At 40.2% G+C, this 25,509-nt stretch overlaps 1 protein-coding gene across 2 annotated transcripts in view; it reads right to left on the bottom strand.

The window, feature by feature from the left end:
* Positions 1 to 25,509, bottom strand: part of ATXN10 (ataxin 10) — a 153,283-nt gene that overhangs the window by 88,681 nt on the left and 39,093 nt on the right. For both annotated transcript variants that reach the window (XM_004279588.4, XM_033405244.2), the window contains exons 5-8: positions 24,453 to 24,611; positions 17,275 to 17,355; positions 9,082 to 9,247; positions 647 to 755 (exon numbers count right to left, since the gene is read on the bottom strand). In XM_004279588.4, coding sequence (XP_004279636.1) covers positions 647 to 755; positions 9,082 to 9,247; positions 17,275 to 17,355; positions 24,453 to 24,611 — 515 coding nt within the window. The remainder of the gene's footprint in view (positions 1 to 646; positions 756 to 9,081; positions 9,248 to 17,274; positions 17,356 to 24,452; positions 24,612 to 25,509) is intronic.

The following is a 25,509-nucleotide window of genomic DNA, read 5'->3' as shown; positions in this document are numbered from 1 at the left end:
TGGAAAAATTTACTAACAAATCTGGTAAAACTATAGGAGCATGAAAATCGCCAACATCGTCAAAAACCCCATCACTGTCATAACCCCCCCATCACTGTCATAACTGCCCCCTCCATCATCACCATCACAACCACTACTGATGGAATACCCACTATGGGCACCCTGTGTAACAGGATTAATATCCTCATCAACTGATTAGGCATCACAAACAGCAGGATAAGTGGCAAGGGCCTGAGCTGTTACCAAAACACTGTGATTCCTTTCAAGAAAAAATATTCCAAAAAAATCTCAAAAATATACTAATACACTCAAAATTAAGGATCTGTGTTTGAACTTACACTACAGTACGACAAGTCAAAGATTTTTTAGTTAAAAATAATATGGGGACTTCCATGGTGGTCCAGCGGTTAAGACTCCACGCTCCCAATGCAGGGGGCCCAGGTTCAATCCCTGGTCAAGGAACTATATACCGCATGCATGCCACAATTAAAGATCCCTCATGCTGCAACCAAAGATCCCACACGCTGCAACCAAAGATCCCGCATGCCACAACTAAAGACCCGGTGCAGTCAAATAAATAAATAATACATATATAAATACATACATAAATAAATAAATTAAATAATATGTGCGATATTTCACTCACCAATCACTCTTTCCAGCAAGCCAGGAAAAACCTGTAGATAGCCGAGCAGGTCAGTATTAGCAGTCATTTCACAAAGGACATCAAGAAGCCTAATTGTAGTCAGCGCCTCCTAAAAGGAAAAGAAAATATGACTTTTAAGGCAAGCTAAATGATTCGACTATTATTAAATAACTGTAGGAGAATGAAATATTACAAAAAATATTCAAGAGACAGTGCTTGTAACATCTAAACAGAGAACCAGAACTATCAAGAACAAAACAGAAGTATTAAACATGTACAGGAATAATCATTTTCACCAACAGCAGACATCTGCTATCAAGAACACAAGATTATGTGTCATTATGTGTCTTCTTGGAGCAAAGAGTAAGAAAAGTTCTTATTCAAGCAAAAATACCTTCCAACAGTGGAATAAATGTTCAAAATTACTAGCTATGTACATAACATTTATGCAAATACTTTCTTTTTAAAGCGTTCCCAGCAAGCAAGTTCTACTTTAAAGATACAAATATCCCATGAAATATATTAATTTCTTGTCCACAGGAATCCTGTAAAATGCTGTGGTTGAAAGAACTTCAGCTGCAATAACTTGGATTATTTCTGGGTGAATATAAACCTATATGCAATATCTTGGTAGCTTAGAAAAGATACTTGAAAATGTTAGTTCACATAACTACTAAATAACTTATTATCAAATAGAGTACATGATCAAGAAACTACCAGCTACCAACTGCATGGCATTAGGTAGTCTAAATATAATTTTAAAATGTAATTTTTGCACAGATTTTTTTACTTCATTTTTACAGTGCACATTATTTGACAAAATGTGGTAATACAAATTTAACCGTTTATTATCTCACATAATGTTCTTCAAAAGAAAAACAAGTTATTTCCTTTTTAAAATTCTAAATGTGTATTTATTATTCTCCAATTAGGAGACAGTATTTTTTTTAAAGATTTCTTTGATGTGGACCACTTTTAAAGTCTTTACTGAATTTGTTACAACATGCTCTGTGTTTTGGTTTTTTGGCCATGACGCATGTGGGATCTTAGCTCCCCAACCAGGGATCGAACCCACGCCTCCGGCACTGGAATGCAAAGTCTTAACCACTGGACCGCCAGGTTAAGTCCCCAGGAGATAATATTTTAATATAGTATTCTGAAATCTCAAATAGCAAGAAACACACATTTTTTTGTGTGTTTAATTTTAATAGCTTTCGCTTGCTAGTTTAAAAGTTAGGAGATGGGCTTCCCTGGTGGCGCAGTGGTTGAGAGTCCGCCTGCCGATGCAGGGGACACGGGTTCGTGCCCCGGTCTGGGAAGATCCCACATGCCGCGGAGCGGCTGGGCCGGTGAGCCATGGCTGCTGGGCCTGCGCATCCAGAGCCTGTGCTCCGCCAACGGGAGAGGCCACAACAGTGAGAGGCCCACGTAACGTGCAAAAAAAAAAAAAGTTAGGAGAAAATATCTAGTAGAAGTCTGTTTAGAAGACTGGAGCAAATCCATTAACTTATTTAGCACAGCGTCTGCATCCTCTTTTATTAAATGAGTAGTTGCCCAGACGGTCATCTTCGGATACCACTTCTCCTTCAAGAAATGGCTGATTGGCTATAGGTCTGGGGCAGAGCACATATGAGATGACCCTGGACACCTTGTCATACCAGAGAGCAAGGCAGCTATCAGAGTCTCCTCGGATCATGTCACAAGGAATCAGAAGCAACTTGAAGAGGCTCCCCCGGCCAGCAATGGCACATGAAACCATTAGGAAGAATTACGGCTAAAATGGACTGAAAACAAATCCAGTGGTTTACAAGCCATGACTTCATAACAATGATTAAAGTAAAACTAAACAACTCACTCTTCAACTTTGTATGATACCATAAAACCAGCTCAATACTTTGAAGACTGGTAATCAAAGGGGGGCGGTGATCAACCATTTATTGTTTTTCTTAATCAAAATGAACCTTGCGTAAACTAATAGCTTATTAGAAGTTTCTCTTTATAAAATATTCCAGCTAAAAAATGAATGATAGAGTCCAAATACCACCATTTCACAACCTGCAAAGAATTAATGGATCTAGTCAATAGTCATTAACAACTGCTAACATTACAAAAAGAGACAAGCAGACATTATATGACTCCATGAAAGTACTTATCACCAACAGTGAAATATACTAGAAAGAGGAAAAAAAAAAAAAAAAAAGACCTAACCCAAATCTGAATAAGCCTCTGGAAGGAATTATCATTCACAGGAAATGCAAGGAAAAGAGGGGGTATGTTACACCCCACCATGGAGATATCCTCATCAAAAAGGAAACTGTAGGAAACTGTACAGGTGAAACAACCCAGTTCAACAGAAAATGAGCAAAGGTGGAAAAAAAAGAGAGGAGGAAGAGGAAAGGGGACCCTCGTCAAAGGAGATTTAAGATACAGCCGCCAATTGCAGTGTATGCCCTTATATCCTGATTCAAAGAAATAAGCTGAAAAAGAATATTAGACAATGAGGAACATTTGAATACTGTTCGTTCGATATTAAAATTTTATTAAGTTTTCAGATGTGCTAACTGTATTTTACTTATGTATTAAGACTCCTTATCTTTTAGAGACACATGTAAACTATTATCTGATGAACTACGTGGGAGTCCTCTTTGAATCGGGGGCAACTGGCATAAGAATGGGTGGGACTGTTGATGAAACAACAATGGGGATGAATTGGTAAGTGTTGAAGCTGGGTGATGGGGTTTCAAGACACTTTTTCTCTTAGTCTATGTTTGAAATTTTTCTTGATAGAAAGACAAAAATAAAATTAGGGGGTTGGAAGAGATGATCTGAAGTTTCCTTCCAGCTCCTAAATTCTATGATATTACCTGAAATAAACCCAAAAGAAAATTAATCTATCCTCACCTAACACATCTCCAGTTTTAATCATTAGAATCCTTTTATTAATGAAGTGTTTCTAATGAGCATTTGGAAACTAATAATGAAATAACAGCCAGAAAAATTATTCTTTTAAAAAAATAAGAGGAATACGTGAGCTACCCTTCCATTATTTATAAGTATTATAAAACTATATTCATTAAGTCAGACACAAATGGGGGAAAAAAGATGTAGGCAAGTCAAAGGAACAAGATTTTGAAGTTGCTAAAAGAGAAAAACAGAGATCAGTCTACCATCTAGATCATCTGCCTGGGCTCACTTTACCATTCAGTGTCTCTGAGCTATTTTACAACATTGTCAGTTGCAATACAATAATGCCAATGACTCTTGTCTACAGAAATGGAGGTTACTTCTGTCTGGCTGGAATGCAATTAATTATTGCCTTGTGCATAGACTACTTTCTGCATCTCTCTGTAAGTCCATTCCAGCATATTCCTTTATCGCATATAAACGTATGAATTCATTTGAATTCTTTAACAGTTGTTAGTATCTTACTGATTTCCATCGTAAAAGGTCAGAAATCCGGAAATGGATCCAAAATTATATTAAAAATTTAACATATGATTTGGGTAGCACTAAAATTAGTAGAAAGGATGAGATTATTCACTAAATGGTGCTGATACAATAATTAACAGATAACTTTTAGGGAATAGTAGCTATGTACCAGTCAGTATACTAAGTGCTTATATTAAAATACAATTCATTTTACAGGCAAAAGAAACAAGGTAAGTAACTTCCAAGATCACACATCAATAATAAGAAATCCAGGTTCAAACCCAAGCAGTCTTCTACCAAAGATTATATAGTCTTGGAGAGTTAAAAGACACAAGCAATTCATTTGGATCTATACTACACTTCTTACTCAAAAATAAATTCTAGGTTAATTAAAAATTCAAACAAAGTACTGAAAGAACTAGAATATATAGGTGTATATTTCTACAATCTAAGTGGAGATGATTTTACTAATCTGTAAAAAAAAAATTCAGAAGTCATAAGGATAAAATTGATAAGCCTAACTAGATTAAAAACAAAACAAATTCCTAAAAGGCTAAGACTACCATAAATAAATTCAAACAAAAAATTAACTATGGGCAAAAAAAAAAGTTTCTTGTATGTGTGACAAAAGATTAACTTTCTGAAAATGCTCATTAATAAACGTATTTTAAAAGGTAACCTAACATGAAAAACAAACTTAACATACTGATCACTGAAAAACAAGAGAGAAATGATAATTAGATTAGTGAAGGGGTGCAGACCCACACACTCTTGTACTCTTAGGTTTGTCATTTAGAAATTTCTCTTACAAATTTTAAATAAACATACTCTCTCTACTCAGCAATTCAACTTCCAGGAATTTATAATTCCAGACCTACTTGTCCAAAACTGCAAAGATATTTTTACAAGGATGTTCACTGTAGTATTATTTGTGAAGGTTTTTAAGAAAACAAACCTGTAAGCAATTCATATGTACATCTATGGAGAACAAAAGAAAAAACTTGTGATGCATCTATATAGTGAAATACTATTCAACTATTAAAAAGGGTGAGATGAATATGCACACGTGTTAAGAGTGTATGAAACATCAGGGTAAGCGAAAAGGAAGTTGCAAGACAGAATATATAGTATATTGTGTCTCAAAAAAGCAACAAAATGTATAGGTGTGTATATACAAAAAAGTTTCGGAAGGAAAAAAGTATACGCTGATATATCTGTAGAAAATAGATGGGGGATGGGTGAAAAAGAGGAGTTCTTAACCTTCTGTTTCACAGCATTTGGCTTGAATTATTTTTCCTTACAACAAAGAAAATATTTCATAAGAAGTCAAGTTTCACTACAGCAAGTGACAAGACTGAGACTCAAGATAAAGCTAAACTGACTCTTCGATCTTAAAAAATAAGCAAACTACAACTGACAAAAACACACCAAAAACTGGAAACAAGCAGTACGCCAAAATTTACCAAAGGACAGAAACAGGTATGTTAATATGAGAAGCTAAGACTATTTGTATAAAGGAACACATGAATAAAACCTCAGAATTTTAAAGCCTAACAAATAAATTTAAGAACCGATGCTATTAAAAACATTTATTTTCATTCTGATTTTTAGGTCATAGCAAGCATCATGAGCACTTTATTGGACATCTTGTCCTAAAAATATCACAAATGGGTAAATGCAGTGGTTTGCTGGTAAAGTGGCAGTGGATTCAGCAGTGAATGGTATAAACACTTCCACCGTGGCTGACTTCAAACTACCAAGCTCACAAACTTCTGCATGTTTAATAACTGACTCTCAGAAGTTGGTACAGGCCAGCTCCAATACACTACGAGGTTTATGGTATATTTAATATTGAGGTACAGGTCCTCCTTAAATACTACTATGGCTTTTTTTTTTAAACTTCAACCTTAAAGGATATCATATATACAATTAACAAGCACAAGTCATGAGTATATAGATCAATGAATTTTCAAAAAGTGAACTATTTGGGCTTTTCAAAAAAAAACAACAACTATCTACAATTTTCTATCTATTAATACATAATAATTCCTCCCACCTTTAAAGAAAAAAGTGTGAAAAATATAACTTTTCCTAAACATAAAAAGTTACATCAGGTAACTTCTTAGTACAACACTGAAATCATCTCTACTTTAAATATAAGTGCCTTGAAAAAGTTCAAAGCTGGATTTAACAAGTACTAAGTGTACTTCATTTTCTGTTTCCTGGAAAATTCCTCTTTGAAACTTCCTTGAAGCACAGCTCGCTGCTCCTCCTGCTGGAAACAGAGGCAACTCTATCTCCAGAAAGGGAAGCAGCCTCCGAGTAAAGCTTTCTGCTACCACAGAAAGGAGAATTAAAACACTGACCTTACCGTGAGACCTGACATGGCCTCTCTGATCCAGCACAGAAAATCAACAGCAAAGCAACCTTGAAGAAAGTATTTTCACAAAGAAGGAGATACACTTACATGGCAGAACAAGCATAATCACGGCCTACATTTACTGTGGGAGTTAACAGGTCCACAGTGTCACACACAGCCCTCCAGGAAATGCTGTGGGTCAGGGTCCACCTTCCCTACCTTCCCATCTGGGGACAGCAAGTGGACGGGCCTGTCAAAGGGCAGCCTGCTCACCTATTCCCGCCTCTGAGCCCAAGTGATTACCTCTCTACTCACCATTCCTATCAGCATGGAAATAACCTCTATGATGTTTTTGAACATGCTGAAATCGACACTTGAGGTATAATTCACATGCAATAAAATATGTCCATCTGAAGAGTAGGGTTGTGTCACTGTACACAGCTACATATAACACTTCCATTACCCAAAACGTTCCTTCATGTCCCTCGACAATCAATTCCACCCCTCCACTTCCAGCCCGGGTGACAGCTGAGCTGCTTTGTTATAATCGATAAGTTTTGCCCGCTGTAGAATTTCACAGAGATGGACGCATGCAGTGTATTCTCTAGTCTATTTCCACTCTATGTTTGAGATTCATCTCTGTTGTTATACCAGAAGTGCATTTCTTTTTACTGCTGAGTAGTATTCCAGAGAAAGAACAATGCTAACTTTAAGACAGAAGGGAAGGAAGGAGCAGACAAAAATGAAGAGAATTCCTGAATTAAAGAGGAGGGAAACAGAATTACTGTAAGCTAATGTCCATCTCCTTAGTAAAGAAAAGACCTAAATGATCTAGGGTAGGCTCGAGGAGAATTTTAAAATGTATGAAGACATAACTACAAAGACACAGACTACAGACAAATAATCATGGTAAATTGTTTACACAGAATGCTACACCGGCTTTTTTTTTTTTTTTTTTTTTGGTACGTGGGCCTCTCACCGCTGTGGCCTCTCCCGTTGCGGGGCACAGGCTCTGGACGCACAGGCTCAGCGGCCATGGCTCACGGGCCCAGCCGCTCCGCGGCACGTGGGATCTTCCCAGACCGGGGCACAAACCCGTGTCCCCTGCATCGGCAGGCGGACTCTCAACCACTGCGCCACCAGGGAAGCCCTACACCGGCATTTTAAAAAGACATTCACTATGTATTGCTTGTTTGTGCACTCAGCAAATATTCACTAAAGTACCTACTATGTACACAGTTCTATGAACATAACAGTCAAAACTTCTGCCCTCATGCAACTTACACACATTCAGGAGAAGAAAAAACAGGAACTTACAAATTGGTGGTACAGATGATTTCATTTTTTAATTAATTAATTTTATTTATTTTTGGCTGCACTGGGTCTTCGTGGCTGCCCGCGGGCTTTCTCTAGGTGCAGCAAGCGGGGACTACCCTTCGTTGCGGTGCGCGGGCTTCTCATTGCGGTGGCTTCTCTTGTTGAGGAGCACGGGCTCTAGGTGCATGGGCTTCAGTAGTTGTGGCACGTGGGTTCAGTAGTTGTGGCTCGCTGGCTCTAGAGCGCAGGCTCAGTAGTTGTGGCACACGGGCTCACTTGCTCCGTGGCACGTGGGATCTTCCCGGACCAGGGATCGAACCTGTGTCCCCTGCATTGGCAGGTGGATTCTTAACCACTGCACCACCAGGGAAGCCCAGAATGATTTCACTTTTTTTATATATATATATATATGTTTGTGTATGTGTGTATGTATGCATGCATGTATTTGATGTTATTTGCCTAGAAAAATATATTAACTATGATTTTAAGTCATTAACTCTGGATGGTAAGAATAAGGGCACTGTTCTCCCTTTTCTGTATTTTCGTAACTGTTCTAAAATAAGGATACTGTCTTAGCTCAGGCTCCTATGACAAAATACAACAAACAGGGTGGCTTATAAACAACAAACGTTTATTTCTCACAGTTCTGGAGGCTGGAAGCCCAAGATCAGGGTGCCAGCATGGTTGGGTTCTGGGGAGGGGCCTCTTCTAGGCTTCAGATGGCCAACTTCTCGCTGTGCCCTTACAAGGTGGAAGGGGTAAGGAATCTTTCTGGGGTGTCTTTTATAAGAGCACTACTTACATTCATGAGGGCCCTCATGACCTAATCACATCCCAAAGGCCCCTACATAGGAATTTTAGAGAGGGAGTGCACCCACCAACATGCAGCAGATACGTTACTTACATAATTGTATGTATGTATGTATGTATGTATTTATGGCTGCGTCGGGTCTTTGTTGCTGTGTGCAGGCCTTCTCTAATTGCGTTAAGCGGGGGCTACTCTTCGCTGCGGTGCACGGGCTTCTTATTGCGGTGGCTTCTCTTGTTGCAGAACACAGGCTCTAGGCACGCAGGCTTCAGTAGTTATGGCATGTGGGCTTCAGCAGTTGTGGCTCGCAGGCTCTAGAGTGCAGGCTCAGCAGTTGTGGCGCACGGGTTTAGCTGCTCCGCGGCATGTGGGATCTCCCCAGACCAGGGTTCAAACCTGTGTCCCCTGCACTGGCAGGCGGATTCTTAACCACTGTACCACCAGGAAAGTCCCTATAATAGTTTTTAAAGCTTTTGTCCTCAGAGGACCTAGCTGAGTTAGAAAATCTGTCTGTTCTCTTACCTCATCCTCAGCATGCTGCTCAGAGGTCAATTTCAGCACAGTCTTGCACTGATCCACAAAAGTGCTCGCAATCAGCTCGGCATGGCTCAAAAACACAGGGATCTCATCCTTGCTCAGTGGCTCATCACCCATTATTTTGGCTATCATAAGGTCTAACAACGTAACCCTATAAAACATAAAAGATTTTTACATGAATATGTAATATTGAAGCCATTTTAAGAGAATATTTTTATTTTTAAATTCCTTACTTGTTTATAATGTCCAGCTCGGGAAAACATATTTTTTGTGAATACAATTAATCTTCATCAACTGCCTGTTTTTTTAAATCTTGATTTCTTTGATGTGATTTGGTTACAGAAACAAGCACCTTTTTATATCCATTACTTTCAGCACTGGAATAATTCCACATTTCAGAAATGTTGTCAAATTAAGTTTCATAGTATTTACATCTACTATAACAATAGCAAGGTTAAGTGGGCTAACATTTATTCACTATTTACTACAGAGCTAAACATTTTGCATACATTTCCTCATTCAATCTACACAAAACCTTCATGAGGCAGATACCGTCAACAGCCCCAAGAGCAAAGGGGGAAATAAGGCCTAGTGAGGCTGTCAGTGTCACACATACTGAGTTGCTGCGGCAGGGTTCAAACACAGGATTCAATCTGTCTCCTGGGCAAAATGCTTTACCCACTCATTCTACTATCTGTCTTGTGAAGGTTGGGTTTTTTGTTTGTTTCATTATTTTACTTTACAAAAAACACAAATCTGAAGACCAAACCTATGCCATTTTTGCTTCAACATTTAAATTATCACTTAAATATTTCTATTCAACAATCTCTTTCCTTCTCCCAGGAAAAACAAATCATACACAGAACAGTCTATCCAGCATAAATCAAGTAGGATGTTTCTCCAAATCACATTCTGATTGGGATTTTTTTCTGATATGCATAATTCTCATGTATTTCTACATCAGAAGTGATACAAATATCTAAAATGCTCAGCAAATGGGGGAAAATATACTTGTATTAGTAGGCAGGGAGCATGTCTCACTAAGAGAAAAGTAAGAATTGGTTACTGCTTCAAGTAGAAAATAAAACGTGCTGAACTCTTCCTGTATTTTAGCCAAAGGCTGGCAGAGATCATCAGTCTGTTAATGTCACCCACAGACCTTAGCAATTTTCAGAGCTCCTAAAACTTCAGATTTCTTATAGAAATGATTAATACAAAACAAAACAAACAAATAATCCCCTCGACTGAGCACAAAAGAACAACAAGTAGTTCAGTATTGGGGTATGTTTGTTTTCTCGAACTCACATATGATCTTTGAAGGTGAACGGGGTGCTCTGGCCCAGAGCCAGGCCTCCCACCTTCCCCGAGCAGGACGATCCTCCGGGAATGCTAGGGAAGAGGCCGCCTAGCGCGTATGATTCAAGAGGAACCCAAATGTCTGCTCTAAAAATATTCTTTGTAATCTGGCAGTTACTTCGAGGCCTAAGAAGTCGTGATCCCTGGCTTTAGGGAGTTCAGCACCCAGTGGACTACTACCCAGAACACGGTGAAGAGGAATGAGGAACGAGACAGGTCATAACTGGGGGAAAGGACCAAACACCAGGCAGATCTTGAACAAGGAAGGAGCAGATCCTGAAGGAGTCAGGTGGGGTCAGGACAAAAGGTGGGCCACGGGGTGGTGGTAATCCAGGCTGTCCAGCAGCCACAGGAAGGCCCTGGGGTCCAAGGAGACCGGCTGACCTGGGAGGTGGTCCCAAGACGTAAGGTCAATGCAGATTTCCTGCCTGCTTTACACAGTCACCCAGGGGCAGTGCTTCCCTCAGACTTCCCCCTGGCTCAGGAGGTGCACCTCTACACTCTGTCAGGTGATTACAAGATGGGAGATCTAAGGAGATGGGGAATGAGTGATTTGGAAGGAAAAAAGGGGGAAAAAATCAGAAATAAATCTTTAAAATATAAAAATACAAACCAAGCTTGAATATTACCTGAGAATAAATTACACTTCATTAAATGATTGTACTTATATTAAGTCATCTGCCAATAAAAACTTTTAAAGGCTCCCACTGTTAAGGAGTGGGTCCAAAAACTTTAGTCTGATATATGGGGCTCTCCCACCCAGAATCCCCATCTAACTCTCCAACTCCCTCTACTTCTAGCCACCATCAAATACTATCCTTCTCGGGAATTCCCTGGCAGTCCAGTGGTTAGGACTCCGCACTTTCACTGACGAGGGCCCGGGTTCAATCCCTGGTTGGGGAACTAAGATCCCACAAGCCACATGGCGCGGCCAAGAAAAAGAAAAACAAAAAACAAAACAAAACAAAAAATCCTTCTCATAAAATAAAGGAATCACACACAGGACATATAATTCAAGTAGGAAATTTTCTTTCAGAAGCATTTATTTTGATTGTGCATTTCATTCGCCATCCCCACTTCTATGCCAGAAAACATATATGTACTGAAAAGTACTGCAGTCAGGGAAAATGGGACATAATGTGGAATGTCTTACTTCTTCCAGTCTCGGGGAAACCACACTAAATACTTCCTTGAAAACATAACAGAACACAAGTGGTCTAACAAATCCATTCACTCAAGAGTGAAGGATGCAAAAGTAGAACGACCCAGTCAGGGACTTCCCTGGTGGTCCAGTGGTAAAGAATCTACCTTCCAATGGAGGGGACGTGGGTTTGAACCCCAGTCAGGGAATTAAGATCCCACGTGCCGTGGGGCATCTAAGCCCACGTGCCACAACTACTGAGCCCAAGAGCCTCAACTAGAGAGCCTACGTGCTGCAATTACCAAGCCCACGTGCTCTGAAGCCCGCATGCCACAACAAAAGATCCCGTGCCACAACTAAGACCTGACGCAGCCAAAACTAACTAAATAAATAATTTAACCAGGGGGAAAAAACAAACCAACCCAGTCAAAGAGGTCAGAGACTAGCTGTCTAAAATTATTACACCTCAGTCTCACTTCCTTTAAACCAGAAATCATCACTTGAGCTGCCTCAGGCTCACCAGACACACCACTCAACTCAGAGTCACTCTATAATTTTGTCTCTCAATCACTGGCTGTCATTAGTGTCCTACTTCTAATTCACTTCTGATTGAACAGTTACATACCCTGTCCTCAAGATGATGATTCCTGTTTCATAAAAAAACTGACAGCAAAGTACACGTGAAGGATTTTAGGAGAAAATTCTATAGCAAGATTCATATTTTAAAGTTATGCTTGGGCTTCCCTGGTGGCGCAGTGGTTGAGAGTCCGCCTGCCGATGCAGGGGACACAGGTTCGTGCCCCGGTCCGGGAAGATCCCACATGCCGTGGAGTGGCTAGGCCCGTGAGCCATGGCCGCTGAGCCTGCGCGTCCGGAGCCTGTGCTCCGCAACGGGAGAGGCCACAGCAGTGAGAGGCCCGCGTACCGCAAAAAAAAAAAGTTATGCTTAAATTGATGCAGTCTACAATTTCAAAAGCCATGCTTGCACCATCTTGAAACAAGTAAGTTTTTTATGAGAGTGAAGGGCAAAGGCAGAGGGGGAAAGAGTGAGAGAGGGAGTTTCATGAGTGTTCTAGGGCAGGAAATAATATCCTATAATTCTGGAAATAAAATTTCTCTAATTCAAAGACTGACATCTCCAACAAATTATGAATAACTACTCCACCTGCATAATTTGTAGAATGGCATGCCACAAAGGCCAAAACTTTTATTAACCTGGAAAACAGGCTAACCAAGATACAGGCAGACAGCTGTTGCTGAATTAATCTCATTAGTCCCTTCATAAATTACAGATATAAGAAGTTAGTGCGTTACAGGGAAAATGATCACTGATTTGGCATCATACAGACAAGAGTTCAAATACCACCTCTGCTACCTTTGTAACCCAGGGCAAATACCTAAATGGCAAGAATAATGCCTATTTCACAAGGTCTTTTTGAGGATTAAATGACAATGGCTGTATGTTGCCTTACATACGTAACAGTGATGCTACCTGGAGGAAAAAGTCAAGATCATCAGAGGAGAAGTAGTAATAACAGCAGAAATATGGAAGCAGAAATGGCCACTCACAGTTACTGAGTGACGATTACATGCCAGCACTGAGAGCTTTATATACATTTCAGTTAGTAACCACGACAATTTCAGGGGGTGCCTACCATTATGATCCTCATTTTACAGATGAAACAGAGCTCCAAAAAGTAACTTGCCCAAAGTAGTGAGTGGCACAGCTAGCCTCTGCTCCTAACTACTATGCTATACAAATTATAAACCTGAAAACTACAAAAGTTGGTTTCCAAGAGCAGCTAGTTTAATTCAATATTACTCCGATCTGCTGGGAAGGGGGACAAGAAAATTGTATAAACACAGGCTCTCATTTCTGCTGAATCACACCATGTGAATTGATTTTGACCCTGTATCCAAAGTATCTTCACCAAGTAATCTGTCCAAATAAACTACCAGGGTGAAGCCATCAACTAACTGTGACAACTAAAAGAACCAGCACACGAAAAGAGCTTCCGAGCTCACACGGCGCTTCCCCTCCCTACGCGCCCACACTAAGGGCGGGTGGGGACTGTGCACCCTGGGGACCCAGGGACCACCAGCAGGTGCTTAATGAATACAGTGCTTGTTTTGCTGACTGAGCCTCAAGCGTTTTAAATCTAACGGCCCCAACGAGACCGTATACTCTAATTCAGCAGGTCGGGGCCACAGCCTGGGCTCGCCTCAGGGGCCTCTGGTGTGTGTTCCCAGCTGAGACACCACAAAGGCCCCCCAGGAATCTCCAGTGCAGTCCCTCATCTGAACCACAGAACACAGAAAATGTCCTGACTGTCTTCTCGGTACTCACAGGATGGTGTGTAGCACCATTCCAGGTGCAAGGGGAGAAGTTAATTCGTTATACATCCCTGTTGAGAAAAGCGTATCTTTTCAATCCTATTATTCTGTCAACGTTCCACTCTGAACAAAGAATTATCTGTCATTGCCCCAAACGAGTCAACAGGGAACCCAGCAGCCTCTGCTCAGCCGCAGAACTCTGAGCGCTCCTGCCAAGACCCCATCCCCTCCTCCCGCCCCTGAGCAAAGACAAGTAAGCAGACTCAGCAGTTCCCACAGTGAGCTCCACCGGAACCGGCCAACCCACGAGGTCCACGGCAGCACACCACCTCCTCTTGGCTGACGGGGCCATCTGCTGTCTACAGTATCAACAGAGACGGCGTCTTACAGACAGGCTTCAGTAAGTGTTTGATATTAGTAGAGTTTTCCATTCCAACACTGTTCCAGTACTGATTCTGGTGGGTGTTAAGAATAGAGAACTCACAAGATTCAGTTTTTGTCCTTGAAGAATACATATTCTAGCAGAAAAGCAAATTATCATGATAAACGTGCAGATGAGGATGCAAAGAACTTTGCCTGGGAAAGTCAGGAGAGCCAACAGAAAGCAGGCAGTATCTGAAAAGGGCCAACAGAGCACAAGTGTGTATTCACCAGAAGGAGAGGGGGTAGTCAGGACATTTCGGGCAGAGAAAAGGACACACACAAAAGCATGAAGCCAAAGGGGAAGCCTGGAAAACTGACAGGAGTTCTGTGCGGCTACAGTGTGGTGACTGGGGGAGAATGAGAAGGAGCTGGAAATGAAGCTACGTTTAAAAAGGGCCTTGAACACCACACCATGGAGTCTAACTGCATCCTGTAACGAGCTACATACGCCACGAAATGGCAGGGCAAGACCCATGCAGGCAGTTCAGTAGATGACAGAGGAGAAGGGAAAAACAAAAATTAGAACAATCAGTATTGTTCACAGCAGTATCATTCACAGTAGCTGAAAGGTGGAGCAACCCCGTTGTCCATCGATGGACGACTAGACAAGCAAAATGTGACATATGTCAATACATACGGTGGAATATTATTCAGCCTCAGGAAGGAAGGAAATGCTGACACGTGCTATAACATGGACTAACCTTAAGGACACTGTGCTAAGTGAAATACGCCAGTCATGACAGGACAAGTACTGTGTGACTCCACTTACGTGAGGTACAGCTGACCCTTGAACAACATGGATTTGAACTGTGTGGGTCCATGTGTATGTGGAATGTTTTCAATAAACAGGCACTACAGTACTACCTGATCTGCCGTTGGCTGAATCCGAGGGCACAGAGGACCCTCGGATGCGGAGGTCGACTGTAAGTTACACTCGGGTTTCTGACGCTGGTGTTCAGTGCCTCTGAGCCCTGCATTGTTCAAGCATCAACTGTACTTAGGGGAGTCAAGTTCACAGAGACAGAAAGAAGAATGGTGGCTGCCAGGGGCTGGGGGAGGGGGAAATGGGGGTAGTTGTTTAATGGGTATAGTTTCCATTTTACAAGATGAAAAGTTCTGGAGATTGGTTGCACAACAATGTGAATACACTTAAACTACTGAACTGTACGTTTTAAAAAGGGTACGATGGTAAATTCTATATTATGTGTATTTTATCACAGTTTTTAAACAGGCTGTAGCCAAAGTCCAGTCAAAGGTGACATGTAAACCAGAGCTGTGACAAGCGAGTGAATTCACAACATACTAAGGTGATATACTCGGTAAGGCTTACTGACCAGTGTAAAGCGGCAAGTGGAGGAGGAGGTGGGGATAACTCTGAGGTTTCCAATCCAGTAGGTGATGTTACATTAATGAATATACTAGATAAAACTTTTCATGAGTAAGAAAAATTCATTCGTCTACACAAGCTTTCATTCAAAAACTTTTTTTAGCGCTTGTTACGTGCCACACAGTGGCTAGGAAATGTGGACACCACAGAATAAAAAAGACCAAATCCTGGCCCTCACAGAGCTAACAATCTAACACTAGTGTCATACAATGGCAAGCAGGTATGTGACGTGATACAATGTGTAACAGACGACGTGATGAAACAAAAGCGCTTCTCCTGTGGAAGAAAAATAGAGGACGGGGAAGAGGTGGCAGCTGAGTAAGGAATTTGTATGAAGTAGGAAAGCCGTGGCTACAAGTTCTGTATAAATCAAAATGGACAATGTTTAGTTTGTCATCCTCATTTTGTTAGGAAACAGATCGGTTAACAATAGATCATTTGACAGGAATATGGAAAATATAGACTTGAATATTAAACTGTGTATTCTCTTGCATTCAGACATTCCTTACTGCAAAGCAATTTACTAATTTATAGCACTATTCTTCATATTACTTATTTTAATTCTTTTTCTGCAAGAGAAGTAGGCATATGACAGTGGTGGCAGGGGGTACTGGATTTATAAATATGGCATTTAAACTGACTTTAAAAGCACAAACTTTTCATTTTTGTTAAAGATATTAAAGAAGGAAAAAACACTACTTAACAAGACTACAAAGGAGTGCATAAAGATTAACTGTTGGAACCCAAATGTACAGAAAGAATTTCAAAACCACAGCAATTATCAAAATTGTGACTACAATCAAAAGATTAACATTTTTTACGGTTTTTGATCATTAGATCTGTGCCTTCTGAGTAAGTTTTATTTTCCTAAGGCAACATTTCCAATCAGGTTAGGAAAAACATACACTCTTGGAATGGACCGAGTACTAGGAATCATTTTATTCAATCCTCTAATTCTACATGTCAAGGAACTGAATCCAAACAAGGTGAAAGACCTGGCTAAGGTCACATAAAGAGTTACTATGACAACAAAGCACAGAGCCAAGGTACTAAGGTCTCTGGGCTCAGAGGGCACTGCTCTTCCCCTACTCGGCCAGTGAAGGTCACAGAGAGGTACTGATTTTCTTTCAGTCTAAAATATCTACTGGAAAACTATAAACCTAGCAGAATGTATCCCAAATCATGACAGCAGGGATGTGAACAAATGAGCACATTTCACCTATACAGCTGTAATACACAGCTGCATGATTTACTTTTATAAAATCGAGGGACAAGCATAACATTTTGTTCTTAACATTTTTTAATATGGTTTTACTGAATAATGGCGCCAACCTGGATTCTGCAACCCTACGTAAATCACTGCCTGTTGTGGCTGCGCTGTAATGTTAACCAACCAATTTAAAACCATTACTGACACAGAAACATGTATTTAGAGATTTTGTGCCAACTACGAAACCACACAGCTTTTCAGTCATGTGTACAGAGTACTCGATATGGAATGCTAAATACTCAAAACCACACTGGGTTTTGGGGTTACCTTTCTTGATTGCTCATTTTGGCATACATGACTTTAACCAATTCCGGGCTTTTCAGAAAATGGTCTGTAATAATCAAGAACCTAAGAAAAAAGGAGGGAAAGGTTTGGTTACTACAAACATAGTAAAATAGACATGGCCTTATCTACTTTATAGGCATATCTTATACATAAAAGTACTCCTGTTTATTGAATTTTTGATTAGCTGTAATCTTCAAATGTTTTAGAGGTTCACATACTATTTTTCTATTAGCAGCTAAAAGAGAATGAAAACCCTCAAAATATTTTTCTCCGATTTTACTTCTGAAAAATGTATTGAAATGATTCAAATTTATTCAGCTGGAGGAAAGGGCCTACTATAGTTTTTATCTAAGTTGAGAAAGAAAAATACTTCACTATAGTTCAAACAATAATATGAAATTTAGCTACAAATTTAGCTAGTTCAGGTATAATAAAACATATTAAATTGTTTTAGTCAGAAACTTAGTGCTAAAATTAACCAGAGAAATAGACATGTCATGCTTTTTATTTAAACATACGCCAACAACACAGTAATGAATACTGGCTTGATTATCTACTCCTTAAGAGCTCTCAAGTTACCAAGAAAACATCCTCACTGTCAAGCAATGCACTCATCGAAACTTAGAGATCAACTTGGGGAAACCCTTGAGGCAAAGATTACAAGCATATTTCTTCAAAGTACCACTGTGACACCTAAAAAGATTGAACAGTACTATTAATTAATTCTGAATCATATTTACCAGAGGGCATCTGAAGACTTAAGAGCTAAAGAATATACTATTCATAACCAAGGTTATGAATAAGCATGACAGTAAAGCGTTTATATTGACAAACACGGTTTATTTAATCACTTCTTAATAAATAACAGAACAAAAGTATGCCTTTAAGTACGGTAGCCAAATGAGGCATGTTAACTACCACGACACAGCGTCACTTCACACAAACACAAAACCTAAACACATGTTGTTTCTTCCACAACCTTTCAAATAAGTGACCAGCACTGATGTAAATATTTCCAACAATAATGGGTAATATTCAAAATTCTCAATTTTCACGTCAATTTAGGTAGGTCATCAAACAGCGACAACAGAAATTCATGCACATCACGCCAGGTATACAAAACTGTGACCCTAAAGCTCATCCATAATTCACCTATTTGGAGCTCAAAACATTTTCCCACAAGAACATTCATTCAAAAACACAATGTGCCAAATACTGTGTGCGAGGGGCTAGGTCCCAAGCCATAATTCCAAACTCTAAGGGTGGAGAAAGACACACGCATAGAGAGATAATTAGAGAAAAATGTCTTAGGTGCAGCACACAGGCACACGTCACGGATCACAGAAACAACAAAGTTTATCTAACTAGAGGGCTGCAGGGAAGAGGGGCGATGGATGGGACAGGAGAATCAGGAGTTCGGTGAATCCCTAGTTGCAGAGGGAAGGGAGAGCATTTAAATTAGAGGTGACACAAAAGGACTTGAAAAGACTGCTTGAAGGAAAGAGGAGCAGTGTACTAAGGGAATTATAAACAATAAAATACTACCAGGGTTTAAAGAGGGACTCGGGACCTAACACTTATGTCCTTGAATGTTATTGTAAACAGCCCTCAGCCTACAGAACTGTCAGTTGAAGGGAGTTTCACCAAGCTTTGAGTTTATTAAGACTGAGGTGACAACCACGCCTTCTTTCGTGATACTGGTCATTAGTGCTCTCTTTCTTTTTTCTTAATCAATTTTGTTGATCTTTTTAAAGAGTCAACTTTGCCTTTGTTAATCCTTTCTATTTTTTTTCTGTTTTCCATGTTATTGACTTGTGTCCTTTTATTTTCTTCTTTCTACTGAGGATTTACTGTACTCTTCTCTTTCTATCTTCATAAAGTAGAACCTTAAGTCCCTGATTTCAGACCTACTTTTCTGACATAAACACTTAAAGCTATAAATTACCCTCCCAACCCTGCTTTAGCTTTATCCCACACATTTTATGCTTTCATTATCTTTCAGTTCAAAAGATTTTCTAATTTGCCTTGTGATTTCCTTTGTGACAAATCAATTATTTAGATGTGCTAATTTCCAAAACTTCAGAATTTTTCTAGATCATCTTGCTATGGTTTTCTAGGCTAATTGTGGTCAGGGAACATATTCCGTATGCTTCCAATCCTTTTCATATATTCATTGAGACTTTTTATAGCCCAGACTATGGTCTATCTTAGTGAACATAATGCAGACAGTTGAAAAGAAAGTAAATTTTCCAAGTGTTGAGAAAATGTTCTATAAACCAGACTCACGTGAAGGTGGCTACCTATCTCAGTACTACTGAGATCATCTACATCTATACTGATGCTCGTCTACTTCTATCAGTGGCTAAAAAGTGAGTGTTAAAATCTCCAACTATCACTTCCAATTCCAGGCATAACAGATGAACAATTGACCTCCTACCTTAAACAACTACAAAAGCAGACAAAACATATGAAACACTTTTCAGACAAGAAACAACAAACCCAACTCAATCAGGTTGTGCAAATAAAAGGCACTTTGGAGAATTTCCTCCTAAACAAACAAAATACCCTAAAAAATGCATGGTAACTGTATTCTGATCAATATTTTTATAAAATCCTTATGGCCTAATTAGCAGACTGAGACACACTCAGTGAAGGACAGAGTTATTCTACATGCTGGAATGTGTGGTGAAGAAGTGGAACTTGAATTGAAAACGTTTTCCACACACAGGGGTGGTCAAGGGTGCAGGGAATGGGGCAGAGACAAAGGAAAGATCCACTACGGTGCTGTCGCTGTGACCACCAGCATTACCTGGAGCTAAAATGAAAGTAGGTCCATATACTGGGACCTTTACACCAAGATAAATTCCAAGCAGATCAAACACCTAAACATCAAAACTGAAATGATACAGTACTGGAAGAAAACCTAAGTGGAGAAAAGGCCTTTATAGCTATTATCAAAAATCTTAAGACATTAAAAAAGACCGGCAATTTCATCTACTAAAATATCAAAAACTTTACATGAAGAAAAGTGCCAGAAGCAAAGTCAAAGACAAAAAAGGGAGAAAAAAATTTGGATTTTATTTCATACAAAGGACTAATATCCTTAATTTAAAAAATATTCCTACATATATAGAAAAGACTGCCATCCTAATAGAAAAATGGGTGAAGAAAATGAGAATGTACATAAAAGAAAATTAGACTCCTCAATATATAAAATGATGCTCAACCTCATAACAAGAAAAATACAAAATAAAACTATACAATGATACTATTTTAAACCTCGGCAGAATTGGCAAATCCAAAATTTTGATAGCACACTCTGTTAGCAATGATAAAGGAAACCAGGTACGACTCTCAAAATTTGCCAAGGGAAGTATATACTAGTATAACATCTATGAAGGACAACTTGGAAGTGTCTGTCAAAATTATAAAAGCACATTCTCTGCGAGTAACTGCGAATCGTGAATTTATCCTACAATCATACTTGCCCATATGCAGGATGACATACGTGTCAACAAGGCCACAGGACAGCTCCACTCAGATGTAGAGAAGGCACCTCAAACTTAACGCAGTCAAAACGAACTCCTGATGTCCCCTAGCCCCACCCCAAACTGTTCCACCCACCTCACTCAAACGAGCCAAAAACCCAGCTCCCACCCTTGCCTTCCTCTCTCCCACCTCACCCCCAAAATCGAATCCATAATAAGCCTCACCAGCTCCGCCTGCAGAGCACACGCAATCTATTCATCTCTCTTCATCCCACTGCGACGACCCTCATCTAAGCCACCCTGGCCTCCTGACAACTACAACTGCCTCCTAACAAGCAGCCCAGCCTCCATTCCTCCCTCGCCCCTCCCCACAGCTCAACCTCAGTCCAGCAATCAGAGGGAGACTTCGAAACACAGACCAGGGACTTCCCTGGTGGCTCAGTGGTTAAGAATCCGTCTGCCAGTGCAGGGCACATGGATTCAAGCCCTGGTCAGGGAAGATCCCACATACTGCAGAGCAACTAAGTCTGTGCGCCACAACTACCGAGCCTGAGCTCTAGAGCCCACGAGCCACAACTACTGAGCCCGTGCGCCACAACTACTGAAGCCCACGCGCCTACAGCCCGTGCTCCGTAGCAAGAGAAGCCACCGCAATGAGACACCTGCGCACCGCAACAAAGACCCAACGCAGCCAAAAATAAATAAGTATGTATAACTAACTAACTAACACAGACCAGGTCGTTCCATACACTGCTTAAAACTCCCCAATCGCCTCTCATGGCAAAGAGGAAAACGATCGCCTTTTCCTGGTTCACAAAGCCCCACATCACTGGCCTCCAGGTACCCCTTCACCCACTACACTGTCCAAACCCTGGTCTCCCTAGTCCTGCGACAGAGGCCTCTGCCTTGGGGTCTTTGCACCCTGTGTATTCACTGCTGGGACTGTTCTTCCCAATCTGTCTCCACCTTTACCCACAGATCTTCCAATGATTGGCTACCCAGTTCTCGGTTCAAATGTCACCAACTCGGGAAAGGTTTCCTTGACCTCCAAATTTTAAAGTAGCACAAAGTTACTCTGCGTCACCTCACCTCACCAGAGTACTTAATCAAGATTCAGGGGCTTCCCTGGTGGCGCAGTGGTTGAGAGTCCGCCTGCCGATGCAGGGGACACGGGTTCGTGCCCCGATCCGGGAAGATCCCACGTGCCCCAGAGCGGCTAGGCCCATAAGCCATGGCCCCTGAGCCTGCGCTCCACAACAGGAGAGGCCACAACAGTGAGAGGCCCGCTTATGGCAAAAAAAGAAAAAAAAAACCATTCAACATGGGAATTCCCTGGCGGTCCAGTGGTTAGGACCCCATGCTTCCACTGCAGGGGTCCCGCATGCCATGGCCCCCCCCCAGAAAAAAAAGATCCAACATTGATTCTTGTTTTTTCCACTGTCTGTCTTCTGTACCAATCATGTTTGTATTACTACTAATAAAATACTAGCTAATACTATACAGCGTTTACTATGAGTCAAGTACCATTCTAAGGGACAGTTTAGTACACATTCTGTGTATTTTTCTTCCAATTTATCTGATATTTGTTATACATTTATTTGGGGTTTTAGGTTCATTATCTGTCTCTCACTAAAACGTAACGTCTTATTAATTTTGAATCTCCAGTGCCATGAACAGTACCTGGTACACTTCAAGAACTCCATCAATAATTACTGAATTAATTAATTAATGTTTGAAGCAAGCATCTGCATGTTTTCTGAATTTCCTAGAAGCCTGCACAAAGCAGGAATAGTTTCTAATCCACGGGTTTTCCAAGATAAAAGCAAATCAGATCCCTCATGAAAAGGGCAATTAGTCTTTGCAGAGAAACCAGAGCCCCTTGTCTTGTGACACGGCGGGCAGTGCTCTCAGCAATGTCTCACGGTGGGCCCTCAATAAGATAGAGCAAAGCCACTTGGGCACTACTCCTCAGTGTAAGCCAGGCCCCAAACCAGGGAAGTACAGACAGGCAGCTCCCAGATGTGCAGGATCAACCCAGGAAAAACTCTGGGTACCCACAGAGGTGCAGATGGACTATTCATTTTCCAGGTAAGTCTCCTAAGCATTCCTTTGCACTTTTGAGTTATTCAGATAAGTACTGATTGGCAATGACGTCAAGCTTGTGCTCACCAGGTAACCAGTCAAATGCAAAACCATATGCTTTAAAAGTCACCAGAACTGAATACTGGCTCGTTCGCTTTAACCAAATATAATTAAAAAGGTAAAGTCATCAGAGGAAAGGGCAAGAATGACATCTTAAGGTACTGCCATTCAAGCTCAGACAGGTAGACAGCAAGACAGGCAGTGTCGCTACCCAACAGTCCTTGTGCCAAACCAACCATTCCAGTGAGTTTGTAACCATGTCCACATGCCTTTAAAATAACATATGGGACACGAAATTCAGAAGTCTGGAAACTTCTAACCTAAATCAATTCTTTCATTTTAGAAATAAGGAAGAAGAGGCCCACAGAAGTTCAGTGCCTTAGTTAAGGTTCCTCATTCACCTAAAAATCAAAACAAATGCTCAGTTTCCTGACTTCTGTGATGCCTCCTGGGATGCTCCCCAGGTACTTCTGCTCCGGCAGCCTCTCTGGAAAGAAGTTCGGGTGAACTTAAACCTTGAGCTAGGGTCTGGTTCTTCATGCTGCTTTCAGATCAAACCAATGAGGAGTAAAACCCATTTATTCTTTCTTTCATTCAACAAATAGTAAACATCTACTAGTGAGTAAAGATAGCAGCATTTTTACTTTGGCACTGTTTAAAGGATAAGAACTGTCTCTCACAGTTTACAATACAGGCAGAAAAAAAGCTTTCTGACTGGACATCCATACAGACAACTGGAATTCTTTGCTACACCACCTTATGGCATAACATTGAGTGTATAATCCTGGTGGCAAATAATATTAGATACACAAGGCAATGATGATGGAATGCCAGTGACAGGGAGATTTTTTTCTTGCAACTCAAAAATGGTCATTTAAATGGCTGTCAATTATGCATGAGTTTTTATATGTTAGTTGCTGGGACTGTTTTTCTAAATATAATATACTTTCCATTCCAGGGGCTGCACGAAGTTACAAGCAAATTCTCAACTTTCACTCAGAATTCATTGTGTTGACTTTCTTACCCTATATCTGCTCAAGGGAAGAACCAAAGATAAAGACCTTTATATTAAGAAGAGTCTCAGTCACGCTTAATATTTTCTAAGCTATAAACTTTAAATTTGTAATTAAATTCTTTTGCAGAATTACTATTTCTGTAAATGCAGAAATTTTGTGGTAATATTTTATGAGGGAGGTGGGGTCCCACTAATCAGAAACATAAAATGCCACAAAGACATTTAGGGCCTGTAAGTAATACTCCAGCTTTATGGGAAATAGAACAAATTATCTTGGGAGAGGATCAAAAATATACTCCATCCAAAGCAGAAGTCAGAATAGAAAGGACATCAGAGAAGCACATATTTATTTACAAACAAGAAAGGCTAGAAATGGGATCTTTTCCTAGTTTTTCAACATATGTTAAGCTTAAACTTACTGTTCAATTGTTATAATTCAAACTTTTACTTAAAACCTCTACCAGGAAAGTGATGTCAGGATGTTTAAGCAGCCACATTTCTAACAAGATACTCACGGCCATTCCGATTCAGGCTGCTTCTGGTGAGCTTCTATGACATCAATCGCAATATTGAGGTTTTCTTCCAGCTCCTTCATTCTTTCAGAATTAAGGGATGTGAACAAAATCATTGATGAGTAGGCAACAATTTTTTTGTCTGGATGATTTAAGCAAGACCTTCCAAATAAAGAAATCAGGGTGTTAGCCCAACTTAGCAGCATGATAAAACATGATTATAACTCATAAATAGTAATAATCCCATTAACAAGTTCAGTATATACGATATTTTTAAGGATTTAATGAAGAATTACAACACTTTTAAACAAGTACATAATTTATGGCAAAAACAGCAAATTGAAAATTAGTCACGACACAGAGAACCCAATACAAAAGCGGCAGTTCACTTATGAGTCAGAGGCAGAAAGCAAATAGCATCTGATTAAAGAAAAAGGTAAAATGATTACATTTGTAAAGCATTAAAATGTTCATTCTTGTTAGGAAAAAAATCAAAAGGCATAAGATGATACTTCAATGACTACAGACATTTCTTTAACAGTCTGAGGGACAGAATGTTTAAGGGAAAGATGATATATTGGCAAGAAATAAAATTTGGAGTCAAAAGCCTCCGTATAACTCCCGGTTCACCCACCTATCAGCTATGTGATCTTAGAAAGGTCACTAATTTATCAAGTTTCAATTACATTATGGGTTATGCACTATGGCAGGATTTTTCTTCTTTCATTTAAACTTCATAATACTCTTCTGGAGGAGGTTTTATCCTTTATTATAGATGAAGAATGTGTTGACTTTACTTGCCCAAAGGCACAAAGCCAGTACCTGCCAAAGCTGAATTCAAATTTGGTTGTATCTGTCTCACAAACACATATAGAGTGAAGTCACGTAACCTCTTTCGGTGTGTCTCCTGACATAAACGTGGAATATAATAACAAGACCTCCCTGGCCTGTCTCAGAGGGCTTCCGTGAGGATCAGATTTGATAACGAATGTAAAACCACCACGTAACTGCCAAGTAAACGCCTCTGACGGCCGTGTTCAGGGCCTCTCCTCTGTGTCCC

This window comes from Orcinus orca, chromosome 11 (assembly GCF_937001465.1).
Source record: "Orcinus orca chromosome 11, mOrcOrc1.1, whole genome shotgun sequence".
In the NCBI taxonomy this organism is placed as follows: domain Eukaryota; kingdom Metazoa; phylum Chordata; class Mammalia; order Artiodactyla; family Delphinidae; genus Orcinus; species Orcinus orca.
This window is presented reverse-complemented; position numbering and strand designations above follow the sequence as displayed.